Genomic DNA, 19684 nt, shown 5'->3' on the forward strand with positions numbered 1-19684 from the left:
ATTAAAAATATCGAGATCACTATTATTCTACTATTATTTCACTATAGGGTTATAGAAAGAGGTAGGTAATATTTTTGTATACATTAAGACGAAAAATTCTCGGCACCCTGAGACGTACTTATTAAAAATGTAATGGATTGAAAATCAACAATCACCAATTATTTGTTTAATTTTGAAGTGCAAAGTTGTCGTGTTGACTATTGTTAAAATTAGTTATTTATTCTGTGATAATCACTGAAATCTAAGTAAAGCGTTCTGTGGTGACAGCATTTTCCTTTAACATAGTCGCTGCTTTTCAAAAACAGTGGATCAAACCAAAAAAGTAGGTACTTAATATTTATCTCAAAAGACACTTGCATTCAGAATGTTTTAAATTTTATTGTGAAAAAAAAAACCGAGTGACAACATGGACCGCTGTATAATTCGTTGGGTTTGCATATTAACTTTGCTATAATTGTTTCTAAACCATATTCCTGATGAATTTGTTGATTTTGAAAGAGGCTACTATCTAGAAAGCCATTTGCTTTTTGTTTTTCTCATTAATTTTTAATGAACGTGTGGGTCGAAATGTAGTTTTATTTTTCGACATAGTCCGTTCAGTTTTGTGCGTCAGTTCTACTGGTAAGACAAAATGACCAGAAACATTTATCATATAATGGTAAGAACCTTAGACCGTATTACCATTTCGACCCCAGAGAAGCATTGCTGGGTTCCGAATGGATTAACCTCTACTGGACTAACCACTTTAAGTAAATTCCACATTTAATTGTCAAATACGAGTGATGAACCTGCCACTTTGAAAATTTACTATAGTAGCGAACATGACGTCGCATCATGACCGTGACATCGCATTTTTGTTGTAAAGCGCACGCGCCCGCGATCAATGGCTGCGACAGTATATCGCTGTGCCAAACTTAAATTTTAAAACATTTTGACAGTTCTGCGCGGTAATTTTATCAACATAAAAATTGAGCGCGGCAAACTGAGATAAACAGAATTAATAAAAAAGAGAAAGGGAAAGTTTTTCAAGCAAATTACTCCTAAATGCAATTATATCAATTATGCGATGTTACAATTTACATCAGATGGTCCGTCTGACATTTGCCGGTGTTTAAGGCTATAAAAAATCCAGGCATCGTCCGCTGAAGATGGCTTAGGCTAGAACTTAATTCATATTATAATTGCCTTGGAATAATAAAGCCATATTTGGTCATACGTCAAAAATGCTTTTACTACGTGAAAGTCATAAAAATAAAACGAATTATATGAAACCAGATTTATCGCAGATCACGCTACGGCAAAGAAATCGTTAAAAACTAAAAAATAAAGATCAGCAACAAGCACAGAGAAATTCGTAAGGTCTGTTAGTTTGTTCCGTGCCTAAGTTGGCATAGGGCCTGACACGGTTTGCTGCAAAACGTTGGTTCGAATCCAACCGAATCGAAGGGATTTTTTCTTTAATAAAAAAAATAAAATGCAATGGGATTAATCTTCAATTTTAATTAATTTGAGTAATTTCACAAAAATAATTGAATATCATGGTGGTCAAACATCTTGACATTCAATAAACTTAAAAATTATATGAAACAAATTAAAATATATATGTGAAATATTTGTAACTATCCTTAAGCATAAAAAGTCATCGACTAATTTGTAGAATCTTTACTCTCCCAAAAAGTTGTCATATTGCAGATGTGGCCTTATTCTAACCAAGTAGTCTATAGTTTAATATGACTAGTAGATGTACAACTTTACACATTAATGTACATGTCACCTTAAAGTTATTATTTTCAGATGGATGGTAACCATTACATTTTTCGCTACTATACGTACACGGTCTTGTGCGATGGGTTATATAAAGAAGCAGGTTGGTTTCAAATATGTTCCATTGTTATGCTGGTAATACTATTAATTGGCGGTACAATGTTAACATTTTCCAGTCTTGTATTCATGGTTGGAGTGTGTAAGGTTAGTAGGTATCTTAGGGTCGTATTCTAGAACTCTACTCAATGCTCAAGTCAGGATTTGAGTATGGTTTAAAGCACTCGAAATCATACTCAAGTCCCTGCCATTAGGGTCGTATTTCCAGTGCTTGTGTTTCCAGTGCAATCCTGACTTGAGCATTGAGTAGAGTTCTAGAATACGACCCTTAATGTTCTATTCTAGAGCTTATAAAAATAATACAAATCATTTTATTGATTTCACATTCCGTGTAAAAATAAATACTTTATATAATATAAAATATAACATCAAAGCAGGTCTCCAACCCTGGGCAGACTAAATTGCATTGATTGAACGGTTACAAATGAAAACAAAACCTGAAATTTTAGTCACAACAACATTATTTTTTGATGAGGCTAACCAAAAACAGTAGAACAAAGTCGTGTATGTGTTACGTGCGCACGACCGTAAACCGAATAGTAATACGAACGTTAGATTGATTTTGCGATTCCCAAGGCAGTGATTCTAGTAGATCGATTCTATAAATTAACGTTCAATAACATGTTAAGGGAGTTCAGACTCAATACAGGTGAGCGGTACACGTCGTATCGATAATTGGACTACGCCAAGCGAACGCGCGGCTACACCGATCCCGTTCTAATTTGTCTAAAGACAGTTATTTCTGCCATAAAGTGAGTATTAATTTGCGACACTGATATCTGTCCAGTTTTGAGTGAAATTTCGTGATCTTCCTGAGCTCGCTTGGCAATTGTACTCGTAGTGACGCATCTTTAAGCATTAGTCAGACGGCGCGTTCATAGCGAGGCGAGTATTTCCTAATCTGATTACAAAATCAAAATGAAACTAAATGGTTGTAGTACAAGAAAGTAGTATGAAGAAGAAAAGATAGGTGTAAAAATAGTTTAAAATTACATGAAACAAATGGAAATAAATATAACTTTTAAGGCTACAATTGTTCCACGTGGAACTGTGTACATATAGTATTGGGAATACCATTTTAGAAGTAGACTAGTTTTGGCATAAGTAATTATCGAGAACTTCGAGGACGCCTTCAAATTAAAGGTGGTGCTGCAGCCGCGCCACTACTAATTTTCATACAATATTTAGAAACGCAGTTGCAGCGCCACTGTTATGACACGCGCGCACCACTTTTGCAGTCACAATTAGTGAACTAAAAATTACTGAAGCGCCACAGACGCGCGACGGCCGCGCTACTGTTGCGCCATTGCAGCGCTTCTCCAAACGCCTAATTTGAAGGCGCCCTTAATGGAAACGAACCATTTTGAATTTGGACTTGTTTTAACAAGCTATATAATAAAAAAATTGGCTTTAAAGTGAGTTACATAATAAAAAAAGATTTGCCTTTAGTTGACTTAAATTAGGTATTGTACTTAATTTTCTTGCAGATCGGTTAATTTATGATGGACGATTAAATCGTGACGTTTTTCATGTAGTACATATTTAATTTTACGTCCGGGATAAGGAAATAGATATTTAATCCATAGATATAGAAAAAAAGGGGAGATATGTAATGACGCTATGTAAGATCGGCTGCCGATGTCGCCACTTTTTAGCTTGAGTGCAATTCAAACTTTACGCTCTGTTATTACTACCATAACTTAAAGATTTTGATTGGGTAGGGCTTAAAACGTGAAAACGACGTAAAACAATTTTTAAATTTAACAAAATTAAACTTACAGTCACTTGAATAAGAGTTATATTACAATATTTCAGTATTTTTTCATCCTGGTTCAGCTATTCACCAATAGGTGGCGTTTTAGTAAAAAATACTACTAGTATATAATAGCTAACTATTACACGTTAGATGGCGCTGAAACTCATTTTTCGTTACACTAAGAACTCACGGAGCGGTTTTCACCCGCGTCTGCCGTGGGACCGCGGCATCTGTGGAATGTAACAGTTAAGTATGTAAAATTAGTAGCACATTTCACGGCGCGGTTTACGCCTGTAGTGGTGACAGTTGTTGGCGGTTGCCGCGACAGGGTACTACAGTAGAATTGTAGTAGAATCGCGCAGGACGCGATGACCTGTGCGCTTGGCGGCCGTCGTCGCCCGCACACTTTGGCGGTCGGTTCAGGCGCAGAGTGAGTTCTCTATTAACCGCGCGACTTGCAATTAACTCCCACTAACTTCGCGATCCGTTCCGCAATCGCAACGGTTTCGTGCTCGCAACCGCGGCAGCTACGTGCCCGCACAAGCTTGCAGGGTCGTGAGTATTGAAATAAAACCGCTGTCTAGCAGCACCGGCAGGCGCGGATGGAAACCGCTCCGTGAATTGTTAACCTTAAACTGACGCTACTCAATGAGTGATGTGGTCTTACCTAATCGATAGTTGGAAACCATGTGGCTGTTATCAATATTTAAAAAAATATTCAATTTTTCATACTATATCTACACTGGTACTGGTGTATTATTAAATTAATATATTAATATAAATAATTATTATTTTCTTAATGGCGGCCACTAGGCTTCACCAGTGTCAGTTTTATAAGAATAATATAAAAAATATGGCGACTGTCGCCAGTGTCAATTTTCCATTATACGTTACCACGGGTTGGTGAAGCTGTCACTGTCAAGAGTAAACTCGAACCATCAACGAATTTAATAAATTACATTATGTTGGTTTTTTTATGAAGGATTTATGTAATTTTCTATAATTGTTAGTAAACAAGTAAAATAAAGCCGACTTATTTTATTTATTTTTTTAAATGCATTTGCTATGGAAATTGAAACAAAGTCAGGAATAGTAATAAGAAAACCAATCTTTCGATTTTCCTGCAGCTTCAATAAACCTTCTTTTATTTTGAACTCATTGGAAAAACTTAAAATTTAAAAACACTACGCATAATCTACGAGTATAATGGAATTTTAAAATTTTAACAAAAAGAAAACATTGAATAATAATAGAAATAGTAACTAAAAATGCAAATAGCCGGTGGAATGTTACTTCACTGGTTTTAAAATTTTTGTTTTCACTCCAATTTTTACAAGGTGTATCGCTACAACTTGGCATTTTCACGTTTTACGAGAGATCTTGTATGTACAACGCCTGTATCGCCATGTCACTGTGGCGATGTTTGTAGGCGTGTCAAAATGACCATATCGAGGCGACACGAACCACGCCCCATACCATATCTCCCCTTTTTTTTTCTATATCTATGGTTGCTAATGACAAACCTGTTATTATAGAGAGTCTACAAAGTTGCAAAGTGGAGTTTTTACTTTTTATTGCGAAAGTTGTTACCCTAAGCCGAAAACTCGGGACCAATGATAAATCCGGACAGAAGGTAAAATAGCAGAACACGTCAGGACGAATCCGAGCGGATGGTAACCCTATCTATGCGTAGGTAGGCAGGATGGTGGACCGTAAAGCGAATTTTACTCCGTACACTAAAACTGTTATAATGATGTATATTTAAAAAGTTTTAATTACTTTTTCAGGAACAAAACAGCTTTGGAAAACCTTTAGTAATATCATTGTTGATAGTGCCACTTATCGCGTTCATATACGACGTAATCGTGTTAGCGCATGTTTTATCAACGACCATTATGTCTTGCGAAATAACCCATTACATAAAGGAATGTGCGAATTGCCTGATTATAGCCATAGCTGTTGGTAGCTTTCTTAAAATATTTTGTACGTATATAAAGTTACCTTAACAAGGATCTCGATTAATAAGGCTTCTCTATTGGCATAGTATAATAAGAAAAGTATAGTAACTCCATAAAAACGTAGTAGTGGGTTTGTATGTGTGCGCACCCGTCACGTGCCGTGTACGGACGCACACATTCACATAATTTCGCGAAGCACTCGCGTTGCATAGCGATTGGTCGTCGCACGCGCCTTTCGTTTTTTTGCGAATATTATGTGCGTCCGTACATGGTGCGCGGCGTGCTGTAAACAAGCTTCTGCGTATGAATGGAGTTGCCATAGGTACTTGTCTTATTATATTATGCTATAACTTTCTCTCGGTAAAGTAAGAAGCGATAATTCGAAATAAGATTTATCAACCATACTGCAGATAAGCGGTAAGGCATAAAAAGGTTAAAAAAGGATTTTGCAAAACCCAGTGTTTTATAAACCTCCATTTTATGACATGCTTTCTTTCTTCTTTAATAATGATCTGCCATTATTAATTAAGGACCATTACGAAGTAGTATTATTTGCTGACGACACATCATTGACTTTTAAAGCAGACAGACATGACGTTAACTATGACCATATTAATTATATTTACTCTAAAGTAGTCTCTTGGTTTAATGCTAACAATTTATTGCTTAATGCCAAGAAGACAAAGTGTGTTAAATTTGAATTATCTAACGTAAAATCGACTAGTTCAAGCGTAGAAATAAACGGAGAAAAGTTAGACCTTGTTAATAAAGCAGTCTTCTTGAGAGTGACCTTAGATTGTAAACTTCAAAAGGTTCTCACATAATATCTTTCCTGGCCTGCAGATTAAGCTCCGTTGTATACGCAATCCGCAGAATACGTGAGCTTGCCGATGTTAGTATAGGGTCAAGAGCACGTCAAGCTTGACACTTAAGACTTAAATCCAACTCTATGCCGCTTACGATAAGAACAGTCCAAAGTTCAAAGTGTCAAGCTTGATGTGCTTTTGACTGTACTGCTGGACTAGTTTACTTTAGTTACTTCCATAATATAATGTCCTACGGGATTCTCATGTGGGGTAAAGCGGCAGACATTCAAACCATATTTGTATTGCAAAAACGAGCGTTTCGTTCTGTGTACTGTTCAGGTTCTCGGGATTCTCTCAGAGAAAAGTTTAAGGAGACTGATATCATGACTGTGGCATCACAGTACATTTACTCAAATATTTTATATACCAGTAAAAAAATTTACTATACTATAATTTCAATAAGAAAGAAGATAGCCATAATATAATATTAACCTAAGTCCAAACTCATGGTACCACGATTTCGTTTAACCAAGGTAAACGACTTTATGGGAAACTGTATACGTTTTTATAATAAGATTCCTGAGCATATATTAGGATTATCATTTCCTAAGTTTAAAAACTACATTAAAAATATTTTAATTGAAAAGTCATATTACAAAATTGAAGACTACGTGTTAGATAAAGATGTATGGAAAGACGACATGGCTCTAGATTCCACACAAATTTGATTTAAAGTTAGCATTTAATTTTACTTGAAAAGAGCAATCCCTAGAGTTTCTTGCGCATTCTTTTCAGGGAAGTCAGCGTAGTGAACGAGCAGTAGCGTAAATGTGACGTTTTCAAGTGCAAATTTATTTTACCTATGGAATGTGTCGATTTTAAGTTATTCCCTTTTTCACTGGAGGCACTGAATTATGGGTCTATCTATCCGATATATACTGTGGGCACTGGATAAGGAGGTCCCAGATTGTATTCCCGGTAGGCCACAAAAAGAACTTTTCTAAATTGGCACGGTCTGGATGTTCTAGGAAGTGCCCCAGAGTAAATTCCGTAACTCTGTTACTCATAGCCAAGCGATTTTTTTTCACGCATATATGATTCTTTGATTTTGACTTCTAGATTCCTATAGTTTGAACCAATTTGATTTGAACTAATTCAAATGCGAGAGTAGAACACCGGCGTGACAAATACCTATGTATAGTTGTCAGAGACAAAAAAATTAAAAATGGTGTAATTTTCGTCCAGAGAAACATAAAAAAATGTAATTTATAATATTTGAAAAATATTGGCCAACCGACTCTGTCGTTAGATGAAACCATAAGTGACACACATTTTAAACTAATCGGTAACGACAAAGGTTCATTCGTTACGAAGCATCGAGCATTTCTGGTTATAGTATGCTCGATATTACGAAGTTATTTAATTATTTTTTTTCGTTTTTATTTTTTACTTCAATAACCCGCCGCATTAGTACGTGATTTTTACACCAGCGCGTTTGCTTTAGTTATCTTCTACATACACTAAAATCACCATGAACCACTTCTGTGGATTATTGTAATTATCAGCCAAAAAAAATATTCTGATTTTTCAACGTCAGGGTTGCGACTTGATAAAAAAAAACATATTTCTGACCGATAAAAAAGTTTTTTAATTCGATCTGTACCTGTATATTATTTTAGTGTGTTAATCAAGGTTGTTTAAGCTAATGACATTGTTGGTAGAGAAATAAGTTCCTTTAAAAAAATTGAAATTTTTGAATAACAGTTTTCTTTAATTAATTTAAGGAGTAATAATAAAAGGGTATATATATATAGGGTAAGTAGTAAATGAAAATACTGGCTAAAATAAAATTGATCTCTCTCTACGTCGAGCTGTTAGCCTCATTAAAAATTTCTGCTTGGCTTTCATTCACTGTAGTGTTTTTTTTAACAGGGACAGTATGGGGAAGTCCGAAACCATAGAATAGACAACGGAACTTTCTTAATCGAATCACCAAGTCCTTTTTTGTGAAAACAATTTTGATGTGTATGAAAAAAATGTTTTTCATATAAAATGAATAAAACAGATTACTTTCTTTTATACTGATAGACTTAGTTTCATGTAACGATCATTTTATTGTATCGGATGAAAAAACGGAACAGCAGAAGTTGGAAATCCGGAATTCGAAAAAAGTAATTTATTAGCATTTGGTGGTTTTAACAACTCAATTTCGCTCCATGTAGCTATATCTATAATATGTATCTATACAATGTGTTGCTTTGTATTCTCGCCATATTTACAGAGGTTATTCTATATCCGAAATTGAACCCAAATCACTAAAAAAATAAATCAAAAATAAATTTCGTATATTCCTATTTTTTATTTAATTGCGGTAAACAAATTTGATCCAAAGGTCATTGACTTGCACGGCATCGGCACTTGCAAACATTTTGAACAATGATGCGTGAACAAGTGCAGATAGAAATGCATTTTAGATCTATTTGGTGGTGGGGGCGGGTGGCGACGGCCGGGTAGTGTCGTATCGAGCGCGCGATTGGTAGATCAGTCGACCTTGCTTCCCGTACTGACTGCGTCTACATCACGCAGAGATCCCGCATAGGTACATGGTTTAGTATGTACACAAGAGTTAGTAGTGCAAGAAAAAAAAGACTTAGTAGTACAAGTGCGTATCTATTGTTATGGCATGATGTGAAACGTTTAGTTTACGCGGAGGATACGAGTGTCAATGTTTCTGCTTTCAAAGTTGTGGAGTCTAATGTTGAAACGAAACTCCGTGCGAATCTCTGCATAGCGGGTGGCTCCCCGGTACGGAGCCAACCACCAGCTGTGGAGCTAGGTACTTCTAGAAATACTTTCATGTAATCTAAAGTTAGTAAGTATAGAAATCTAGGTTACAAAAAACTTTTTTCAGTCAACTTTTCTAATTAATGTAAATAAATAGTAAATTATAACAATGCTAGTACACAATCATAATTTAAAAAATAGGTAAATAAGCGATCGAGAAATATTACGTATCGCTCGGTGAAGCGGGTGGCGGGGTCACCCGCCACCCCCGCGCGGTTGCGTGGTGCATATGACTTTGAGACAATTTTGAAAAACTTTACTAGATACAATTATCAAGAATATTGAACAGAATATTTTTTTAAATATTTTTAGATCATTTAGCATTATTTCTATTATTAATTTCTTAAATATGGCGAGAATGCTAATCAATACACTGTATATGTGGAACACCTTTTTCCGACCATTGCTAATTAACCTATGTCGGTGCATTGCCGATTAGTATAAAATGTGTGTCATATATGGTTTTGTCGAACGACTAAGTTGGTTGGCGAATGATTTTCAAATATCATAAATTATGAATATTTTATGTTAAAGTCACCCGATTAAAAAAAATCTCTGAAACTATACTATATTTGTCACATCGGATTCTACTCTTGCATTTGTAAAGTTTAAACTATAGGAATCTGGAAGAAAAAGGGCATCTCACAAAAATTGGGGTTTATTTACACTGTGAAACTTATGTAGCGTAAATTGGATTGTTCTGTGGTAAATTAAAAATAAGATACTTATTTCAATTAATAATTTTTGTAACTAGAGTGAAACATGGTTTCCATTCATATTTAGGGCGTCTTCAAATTAGACGCTTATAGAGGCGCTGCAGTAGCGCCAATGTGGCACTACTGATTTTCATGCAGTTATAACGCAACTATCGGGACGCGCGCGCTACTTTGCCTCCGTGGCCGAACGGTCACCATACCGGACTGCCACGCAGAGAGTCCCTGGCTCGATTCCCGGGCTGGGAGAAATATTTGTATGGCCTACATTTATTTCTCTCGTGAGTTTGGGTGTAATTTGTGGTTGTCTATGTGTGTGTCCATGGCAGCCGCGACACAGGGTTTCCCTAGTGCGGGGCTATGTTGAGTGTGTAGCGTAGTAGTTATTATTATTACTTTTGCAGTCACAATTAGTGAATTAAAAATTACTGAAGCGCTTCTACAAGCGTCTGATTTGAAGGATGTTGATGACTTTACCATCTCAATCAGCCGTAATCATGGGACCTGTAAAAGGCCCGAAATGTTGGTTTGTTTGAAAAACAAATCGTCTGCTTAAAGGTAAAACCACATAAGTGATATTCCACAAATCCATAAGAATTCTCCAAATTATGTACCTGTTGTAAGAAAATCACCATCTTTCTGCAAATAAAACCACCACAGTTTCACCTGCAGAAAGATAGTGGATTTTCTTACCAAACTTACATAAAGAGTTTTTGCAGAAAATGTCACTTATGTGGTTTTACCTTTAAATAGACGAAATAATGTGCTCGATTTAGAGCCGAAAACAATAATTTCCGAATTAATACTAACTGTTAATTATTAATTATTTTTCAGTTCAAGCATACTTCGCAATTGTTGTTAATTCTTACTACTTTTGAAGCATAATTATTATTATTTATATAATAAAGCTCCTGTCTTGTGCGTCAAATTTTAATCATCAGAGCAATCCGTTGTAATAAATGACTTTGTCATCGAATCGTGTACTATAATCACGAAATTCCGCTGCCACGATTTAATATTAATTTGTATTTATTATATTATTATTTGTTATATTCAAAATTGTATTTAATAAATAATAAATGGAACATTTTTGTTATATATTTCAATTTTATGCATTCAGGTATGGGAGCTAGAAACAATTTTCTATTTTAATTTCATTTACTGGTTACAATTAAAATTCGTCAAAAACAAGTGCACGAACAACCACACATGATCCAAAACAAAGACTTATGTATATCTAGATAGACGCCGCAAGTGTACGTACTTCGCGTACCCAAAGTAAGTGAAATTCACTTACTTTGCGGCTGCTACACTTCAGAACGCGCCGAGCACCATAGCTGTGGGTAAACGGGTAAACAGGGATGTTTACTTCCATGGGCAAGTGATTTAGTAATCAGAAAATTCGTTTTAAAAATTATATTTTGGTTTTGTATGAATTTCGAGAAAACAAATATGCTACACATTGTATGCTTCATGATTTGTAATACATTGCGGCTTTGACTTGGTGCGATATGTTTGTGATCCTTTGTTAATACTCCATGAATATAGAACGAATTCACTTTTGTATAATGTGTCCAGTTTGGTGGTACGGCCGCTTGTACATTTCTTTGGCTAAATTTAACATAGTGATGTTTTTGATGAATTTAGTGATTTGTACATTAACATAAACATAAAAGGGCGAGAATTATTATGAGCTTAGCAATATTATAAGAATATTCTATAACTCTTTTTTTTTTAATAACATCAAGTGACGGGACGAACAAGTCGTGCGCCTGATGGGAAGCAACACGCCTGTCCATAACAGTTACAGTGCCACTCAGAGCTTTAAATTGCCAAGCTCTAAGGGGAACTACCACTGCGTCCATCACCCTAGACATAAGTTGACAAGTCCCGTGTGCCTGTAACTTCACCAGCACCCTTACCCTTCAAAACCGGAACACAGTAATGCTGACATTACTGCTTGGCGGCAGAAATAGGTAAGGTGGCAGTACTACCATGGATGAACTCTTTCACAAGGAGTTCTACTGCTGTTATAAGTCCTTGAGAAAGAGTTCTTTTGTTATAACGTTTAGTAACGTTTCGTTTTTTTTTTCAGTTTTGTAGTATCTATTATCAGTAGTATATGTAATTTCGATAATTTTTGTAGCACGTTGCCTCGAATGTCCGAATATAGTGAGCAAATAATTACATACATCGTCGGTTATGTAGTACGAGTAATACAAAAAAATATATAATGCAAAGAATTACCAGTGAGCGGTCTTTACCAAAACCGGGAGTTGGTCATACGTATGAGTAGTATGAGTTCGTTGCTTTCGAGGACGAAGGTGGTCTAGTTTATCCCACCTAAGATGTTATCCAAATATGCAGAGTAGCAGAGTTAGAAATAATAAACAAATCACAAAAAACTACACACGAGGCTGTCATTAAGCAAACCTCTTTTGATTAATAAGATTTTACCATATTTTGTCAGCAGTAACATTTTCATTTGTCTTGCCATTCACCAATTTGATCAATTACCAGCAGAAAACCACCCAAAAAATGTTTGAAATTCAATTAAACAAGATGGCCGCCATACAAATTTCGAAGCGTTCTATTTCGGAAACTATTAGAGATAGGTAGGAGGTGCTGGAAGGAATGTCATAGAGGATCAATAGTGGTCAACTGCACATGTAAAAAAATTCAAGATGGCGAATCCAAAATGGCGGCCGAAGAAAAACTTGCTTCGATGTGGTTGAAAATTGGCATCTTTGGGACATGTTTAGGAGTCCTTAATCATAATTTGGGGTCAAAATTTTTTTCGCCTTTTTTTAATATGGCTGCCAAATAAGTGCTTTTTTCGTTAAAAATAGCTGCCGAAAGAGACTCCCTTTCAGCTGAAAATTGGCATGTGGAGGCCTCTAGAAGTGCCAGATAATAATTGGTTTTTCGCCATTTTCAAATACCGGCTGTATTTGAAAATGGCGTTACCATACAAGCGTTTGTTGGCAATAGAAAAAAAATTGTTCTGATCCCTTTGAAAGTTGTCATGTGGAGTGCTAGGAGTGCTCTAGGAGTGCTTGATTATAGTTTGTGATCAATATTAGTGTATCACCATTTCTCAATATGGCTGCCATAGAAGTGTTTTTTGGCGGCAGGTGAAAATTTGATTTATTTTGATTGAAAATCGGCATAGAGACCCTATGGGTGTTTGTTATATGTTGAGTGTGTGCGTTATTATTATTATTATTATTAATTGTGAGATCTTGTACTCGTAATCTATACGGAGGCGTACCTCCGTATATAATTACCTCCATACGATGGCGTGCGGACGCTTCGGGCTTCGCCCTCCGCGGACCTCGGCCTGCGGCCTCGGCACTTAGGACTTTGTTTTAAAAAAAATTAAATAGGTCTTTAATGGCGGCCATATTTAAAAACTACAAAAATATTTAAGACCACTAATTATTATCAAACAATCTTAGAAATCTTTTCGTGCTCATTTTCAGTGCGAGCAAAGCAAGTTACATAAATAAATTACGGCTATATCGAAAAACAGCGGAACAAAATTTTTACCCGAAATTATGATGTCATTGCCATGTCATTTTCAGTCGAATTAGAAGAAACTGTATCTATCGCCAAAAAAGTTTGTATGGTAGCCATATTGCAAAATGGTGAAAAATAAATTTTAACCGCTAATTATTATTAAACACACATAAAGACCCCGACATGTCCATTTTCAACCGAATCAGCAAATTTTTATCTTTTTAACTTTTTTTTAACCCAGGCAGTTGACCAGTGTTACCCTCTATGACATTCCTTCGAGCACCTCCTACCTATCTCTAATAGTTTTCGTGATAGGAGGCTTTGAAATTTGTATCGCGGCCATCTTGTTTATTTGAATTTCGAACATTTTTTACTTCCCGCGGAAATTGACCAGGGTGTATCTCATAAAAATGCACAAAAATCTCCCCCATGTATTATAGTTTTTGCAGGCCGTTGATCACTCTTTCATATTTTCCATATTCAGGCCCTCTCATATTTGATTCTTTACTTTGGAGCCTATCCGCGTACAACGGTATAAATATTTTTTTCCACCATATCGGGAAGTGTGCGTTCTATTTCTATCAGTGAGTAAGAACTTGTTGCTTTATATATATTATAATGATGATGATGATGATGATGATGATGATGATGATGATGATGATGACGACGACGACGACGACGACGACGACGATGAGGATAATAACGATAATAAATCTATTTCTAAAGAAAAAAGTCACAAGAATTCCTTGCCTGCAGACCGATGCTGCAGACATATTCCCTGAACGCTATAACTTGGGCCTTTTCAAGGCAATATTTAAATGTGCCTGCTCCATTGTTGACCTCATTGTCACTTTCCACCAGGTGAGTTTGAGGTTAAATGCACACGTGACCTGCCTCCGTGGCCGAACGCTTACCATGCTGGTTTGCCACGCAGAGGTCCCAGGTTTGATTCCCGGCCCGGGAGAAACATTTGTATGGCATACATTTATTTCTCTTGTAAGTTTGGGTGTAATTTGTTGTTGTCTATGTGTTTACTGATGCTATGAGTGTGGGCGTTATTATTATATTACTTAAATACAAAAAGAAGCCTTCACTTACCTAGTGGTAGCGTTAAACAGCTGCGGTACAAAGCAAAGATCAGCCATAGTGAGTTGGTCACCGACGCAAAATTCGCCTGCTGTTTTCTTCAGTAGCTCCTCAAGGGTCTGCAACCCACGTTCTGTGTGGTACAAGGCGAACTTCTGGAACTGTTGTTCCGTGTCGAATCGGGGACGGAGGCCTAGATTCTGGAGAGGCTGGATGCCTGATACTATAGTCTGTGAATTGGAGATTTCACGTTTTAAGTTTTTTTAAAAGTGCGGCGCGAGCGCATTGCGACTCCACGTGTAGATAATATTAGGTATGGCTACAGCAGCGTGGGTACTCGGTGGGTACTAAACATAATCATGCTTTTCTCGTGTTTCGTTCTACCGCTCCTATGTTGACAAACAGTCTAAAGGGGAGTCGATACTATTGTTAAAACTTTATTAATGTAGGAAAGTGAAAACTTTTAAAGAATAAGAAAATCTTGAAAATAGAACATCTCTGTTTAGTATTAGTATCAGTAGAGCTCCTTACCTATTAAATACCTAATCTATTCTCCCGCCAAGCAATAGGCTGCCTTTCCACCGGATGCGTTACGGACTCTTTTCAGCTATGCGCGGGTGTCATGTCACGGGTGGCGATGTGTCAGTGTCAGTTAGTATTAGTAGCAGTAGAGGCTCCTTGTGAGAGAGTTCGTCACCCACTGTACTATACTGAGTACTGCCACCTTACCTATTTCTGCTGTCAAACAGTAATGTCAGCATTACTGTGTCCCGGATACTGTTGAAATTACAGGCACATGGGACTTGTCAACTAATGTCTCAGGGTGACGGGCGCGGTGGTAGTGGTGGTAGCACCTCAGATCTTTGCAATTTGAAGCTCTGGGTGGTACTGTAACTGTTATGGACAGACGTGTAGCTTATCATCAGGCGCACGATTTGTTCGTCCCGTCACTTGATATTATAAAAAAAAATTCTTATTGTTACTTTTTAAATGTTTCATTTTTTTAGAAATTTTATTTTCAACTCACACTGGTGCTGGCTGTTTTTCAACTACAACGCTTGCCGACGCGCGTCATCGACTGACGACACTCGCTTTAGCGCGCCCGGATCATAGTGTGGTCGGCGTCAGACGCCTCACTGCGGTCAATCGACGCGCGTCGTCGCGCGAAACCGCTTGACTGCATCCAAGCGACGACGCGCGTCGACGCCCGTTTCCATATTTGCATAATACAAATTTGTACCTTAATAATGGGAAAATAGAGATGAATATACTATAGGCGAAAAACAAAAAGCGTCGCGACGCTTCGACTCTGCGCCAGTGTGAGTTGAGCCTTTGTACTTTATGTGATTCCTAAATGCGACAATTCGTTAATGGTATTTGATGACACATCTTTAAAAACAACTACGACTGTAATTAGTGCATGAATTTTCCTAAAATGTAAAAATAAATAAATATTTTAGTAGGTGATATAAATTGAATTATTACATGCTTCAAACCCAAGCAAGTATGCCCTCAGTTTTTTTTATAAGAAACGTATTTTTCTAAATTCCCAATGGCCATATAGCGCTAAATTTGAATGCGATATTTTCATTATAATTAATGTACACTGAGTGTTTAGGTGATCATAGGAATAAATTTGTCTGGGTCCGAATCACTTCATATATTATGTACATTTAGATGTACACGGGGCCTTACAAGATTGTTATAGCAGCACCTATCGTCAATTCCCCTGTCACGAAAGGAGATTATGGTAAATCATCTTTTTTGGATTATATGTGGTGTTTACCTCACAAATCGCCCTCATGTGGGTTTTCTGGAGTAGGTTAGCAGGCGTCAGGCTAGGTTCTGGACGTGTGTCCTCCAGGTATTGAAGGATGGCCATTGATTCCACCAGTGTTTCTCCATCTGTAAGATATCAGTCAGTTTAACTTTTTCCTAGGTATACGAGTAGATTATGTATATAGTTTTGCAAAAGTTTATAAGTTCATACGACGAAATATACTGAAAAGTGAATTGAGTTCCGTCGAGCAACAACAGATCTTGTACGGCCAGTGTAGCTCGACTTGGTGGGGGAACTTATTTTTATTTAAATTCTAGGTGTGTATAGATTAGGGATGTAGCTGACGTCTGCATCAGCATCCGCAACAGTAGATCATCCGCTTATTTTTTTAATATCAGCTTGCGTATCCGACATCCGAATCAATGGATGCAGAGTTTTTGTGCATACGGTTATTTGCAGGTCTAGATAAGATGGTTGAAAGCAGGGGGCCTACCACAACTGCTTAAAACAATATTAATTTAAACTTACATTGACTTTTCGTACCATGAAGTGCTTAAAGTAAGCTTATTATAATGTTAAAACTATGATGTTTTATTGGCAGCATTGTGACCATTCATTCACTCAGTTCCTACTATGACGCGACTTTAACAGTAAAGTAATATTGTTCTTATGTCAAATTTAGCAATCTTAAAATAGTTACACGGGTGCAATGGAAACAATATTATTTTCGAATTTATTGTCTAAATATTGATTTGTAATTATTAAAAATTGAGTTGAACTTATTTATTTACATATATCTCTTCAATATTTTGTTTATTTTTTTATTTTATAGTACATAGGAAATAATATACGGGATGTATAATTCGTGAAATTATGACAGCGACATCTATATGCTCCTTGGCGACACTAATGACAGTAGACTATAATTCCGAATTCACAACGTAACAATCAAGATTCAGCTTGTATTTATTTTTCTTCATTTTCATGAAAATTTCATTTTTTTCTTAATTTTTATTTTTCTTCATTTTTCCGCACTGTCATGCGGAAAAATAATTAAAAACAACGTAATTTTAAGAATTTCATTATTATCGAGTTCTTAGGTATGTTATAATTTCATTATTACATACTTTTCTTTTTTGGCAGTTAAAATTCTCTGAATATAAAGAATATTAAGTACTTTAACACTATACTACGATAGGACACAGTTCATATAGCGTTATTTCTTTCCTATTTTTAGTAAGTAATAGACAATATTGGGAAATCATTCGTTCTTTCAGTCACTTTAGCAATAATACATTACTTGATTGATTGATTTGTCGTGGTACGAATATAAGTAATATTATAATAACCTAACTATAAGCTTACATTGAAATAAGATTGTTTTTTGAAAGGTACATATATACCTGATTGGGTTGCCTGCACTACATGTTGTTGAATATCGAGAATTCAACAGCATGTAGTGCAGGCAACGACCTGTTTGTTTTGTAAATAAACATTATTGAGTTTATAGGTACTGTCTTAATTTAAATTAAATTATCATTACATTTATTGTAAAAAATATTCCACATGTCTGCAGATTTCAACGATGAAAAATTCTCATTCGCGTCCGCATCTGCAGGTGTCGTCATGTCTCACATCTGCGGCATCCCCAGTGTAGATATCATACGCGCAAATCCTTCTATAATTATAATCCCAACATAATTCATAATAAGCATAATTGTCAAACTATACGACCAAATAATATGCTGTAAAGAGAAAATTTTGACTCCAAAAAATCCTCTCACAACTTATATATTATATATATTTTTTTTAAATAAAGATATACTTAATGAGCACGTTAATACAACCTTATAATTTTTATTTCAATTTTATCGCAAAAAATTTTATTGCGTAAATATAAAAGCTAGGTATATAATGTCATTGACTTATTTGAAGACCCAGTAATTACTCACATATATTAGTATACTATTTTCACATTTATATCCAATCATTTGGTCAGGGCATGCACTTCGTTCGGATTTGTTCTCATTGATTAAACGACTGCTCTGGATTTTGTCTTTTTAGTTCACGGCCTCCGTGGTCGAATGGCTTGCATGCCGGTTTTCATGGTGTCACCATCTCTGAGGTTCCGGGTTCGATCCCCGACCGGCCCCGTGTAGAAAAACTAACTTCTCTATATTGTCTTGGGTGGGGGTGTTTGTGGTTTGTCTAATGTTTATGAATTATTCATTAAGTGAGTGTAGAACGTCATTTGGCCACAGATTCTGCTTCTACTTGGTCGGATTATATTTAACAGAGGAAATAATGACTTCATATGGTCGCCAAAAGCTAATTCGAGTGTAAGAAAATCGTGTAAATTGGCTCCGTGGACGTAACTACTCAGAAACTTATAATTTGTCACGCCCGAACGCGCTATTCAGTAAACCAAACACCTTCATTTTATTTACACTTACTATCGAAAGTTCGCCATCCCCCTTCCAAGCAAATATTACTACCCACACCTCCATAAATACACCTCCCCCATACAAACATAAGCACGCACACGCCTCTGTGGCCGAACGGTTACCATGCTGGACTGCCATGCAGAGATCCGGGTTCGATTCCCGGGCCGGGAGAAATATTTGTATGGCCTACATTTATTTCTCTCCTGAGTTTGGGTGTATTTTGTGGTTGTGTATGTGTGTAACCATGGTACCCGCTATACAGGGTTTCCCTAGTGTGGGACTATGAGCATACAGCGTTATTATAATTATTATTGTTATTCTTACATACATTTAGGTTATAAGTTATAACTTAAAGTAAAAATTTACGCAATTATAAAATATTTCTTTCCATTTTATAACCTGTTTTGTATTACACTGTACACTATTCTGCTACATAATCGAAATAAGATTCTTCATTATATTGAGTCACTGTCTCTTAAAATACAGTTTCTCTTGCTAATTGTTAGCTACCAAGTACCACAATTAAACAATGTCGTTTTTGTTATAATTAGAATTTTATAAATTATTGAAAGATAATTAATACATTCAGGCGTTACTTTGCGGAAGTCCTTGTTAATAAAAATGGAAGTAAATTAATTTGCTACACCGCGAACTCGTGCGAAATAGCTGCGGTTGTGTTGAATATTTTAACAAAAAATCTTAATTTTTTTTTATAATTATTAATACAAAGATCGAACACTCAAAAAAAATTCCTTCGACCCGGCCGGATTCAAACCGACATCTTCTAGCATACCGTGGCAGACGATATACCAACTAAACAACGGAACGAACCAGCGAACCTCACGAATTTTTCTATGGGCTTGTTGTCGTGTCTTTGCATTTGGTTTTTCAACGACT

At 36.2% G+C, this 19684-nt stretch overlaps 1 protein-coding gene across 1 annotated transcript in view; it reads right to left on the reverse strand.

Moving 5' to 3' along the window:
* The window catches only part of LOC113233162 (probable maleylacetoacetate isomerase 1), a 29856-nt gene extending 13390 nt beyond the window's left edge, over positions 1 to 16466 (reverse strand). Inside the window, exons 1-2 of the mRNA XM_026468174.1 lie at positions 16350 to 16466; positions 14576 to 14793 (exon numbers count right to left, since the gene is read on the reverse strand). Of these exons, the coding sequence (XP_026323959.1) occupies positions 14576 to 14793; positions 16350 to 16445 (314 nt within the window). The 5' untranslated portion in view covers positions 16446 to 16466. The remainder of the gene's footprint in view (positions 1 to 14575; positions 14794 to 16349) is intronic.
* Between the last annotated feature and the right edge of the window lie 3218 nt (positions 16467 to 19684).

Source organism: Hyposmocoma kahamanoa, unplaced genomic scaffold, assembly GCF_003589595.1.
Source record: "Hyposmocoma kahamanoa isolate Upper Pololo Valley unplaced genomic scaffold, ASM358959v1 78, whole genome shotgun sequence".
Lineage (NCBI taxonomy): Eukaryota > Metazoa > Arthropoda > Insecta > Lepidoptera > Cosmopterigidae > Hyposmocoma > Hyposmocoma kahamanoa.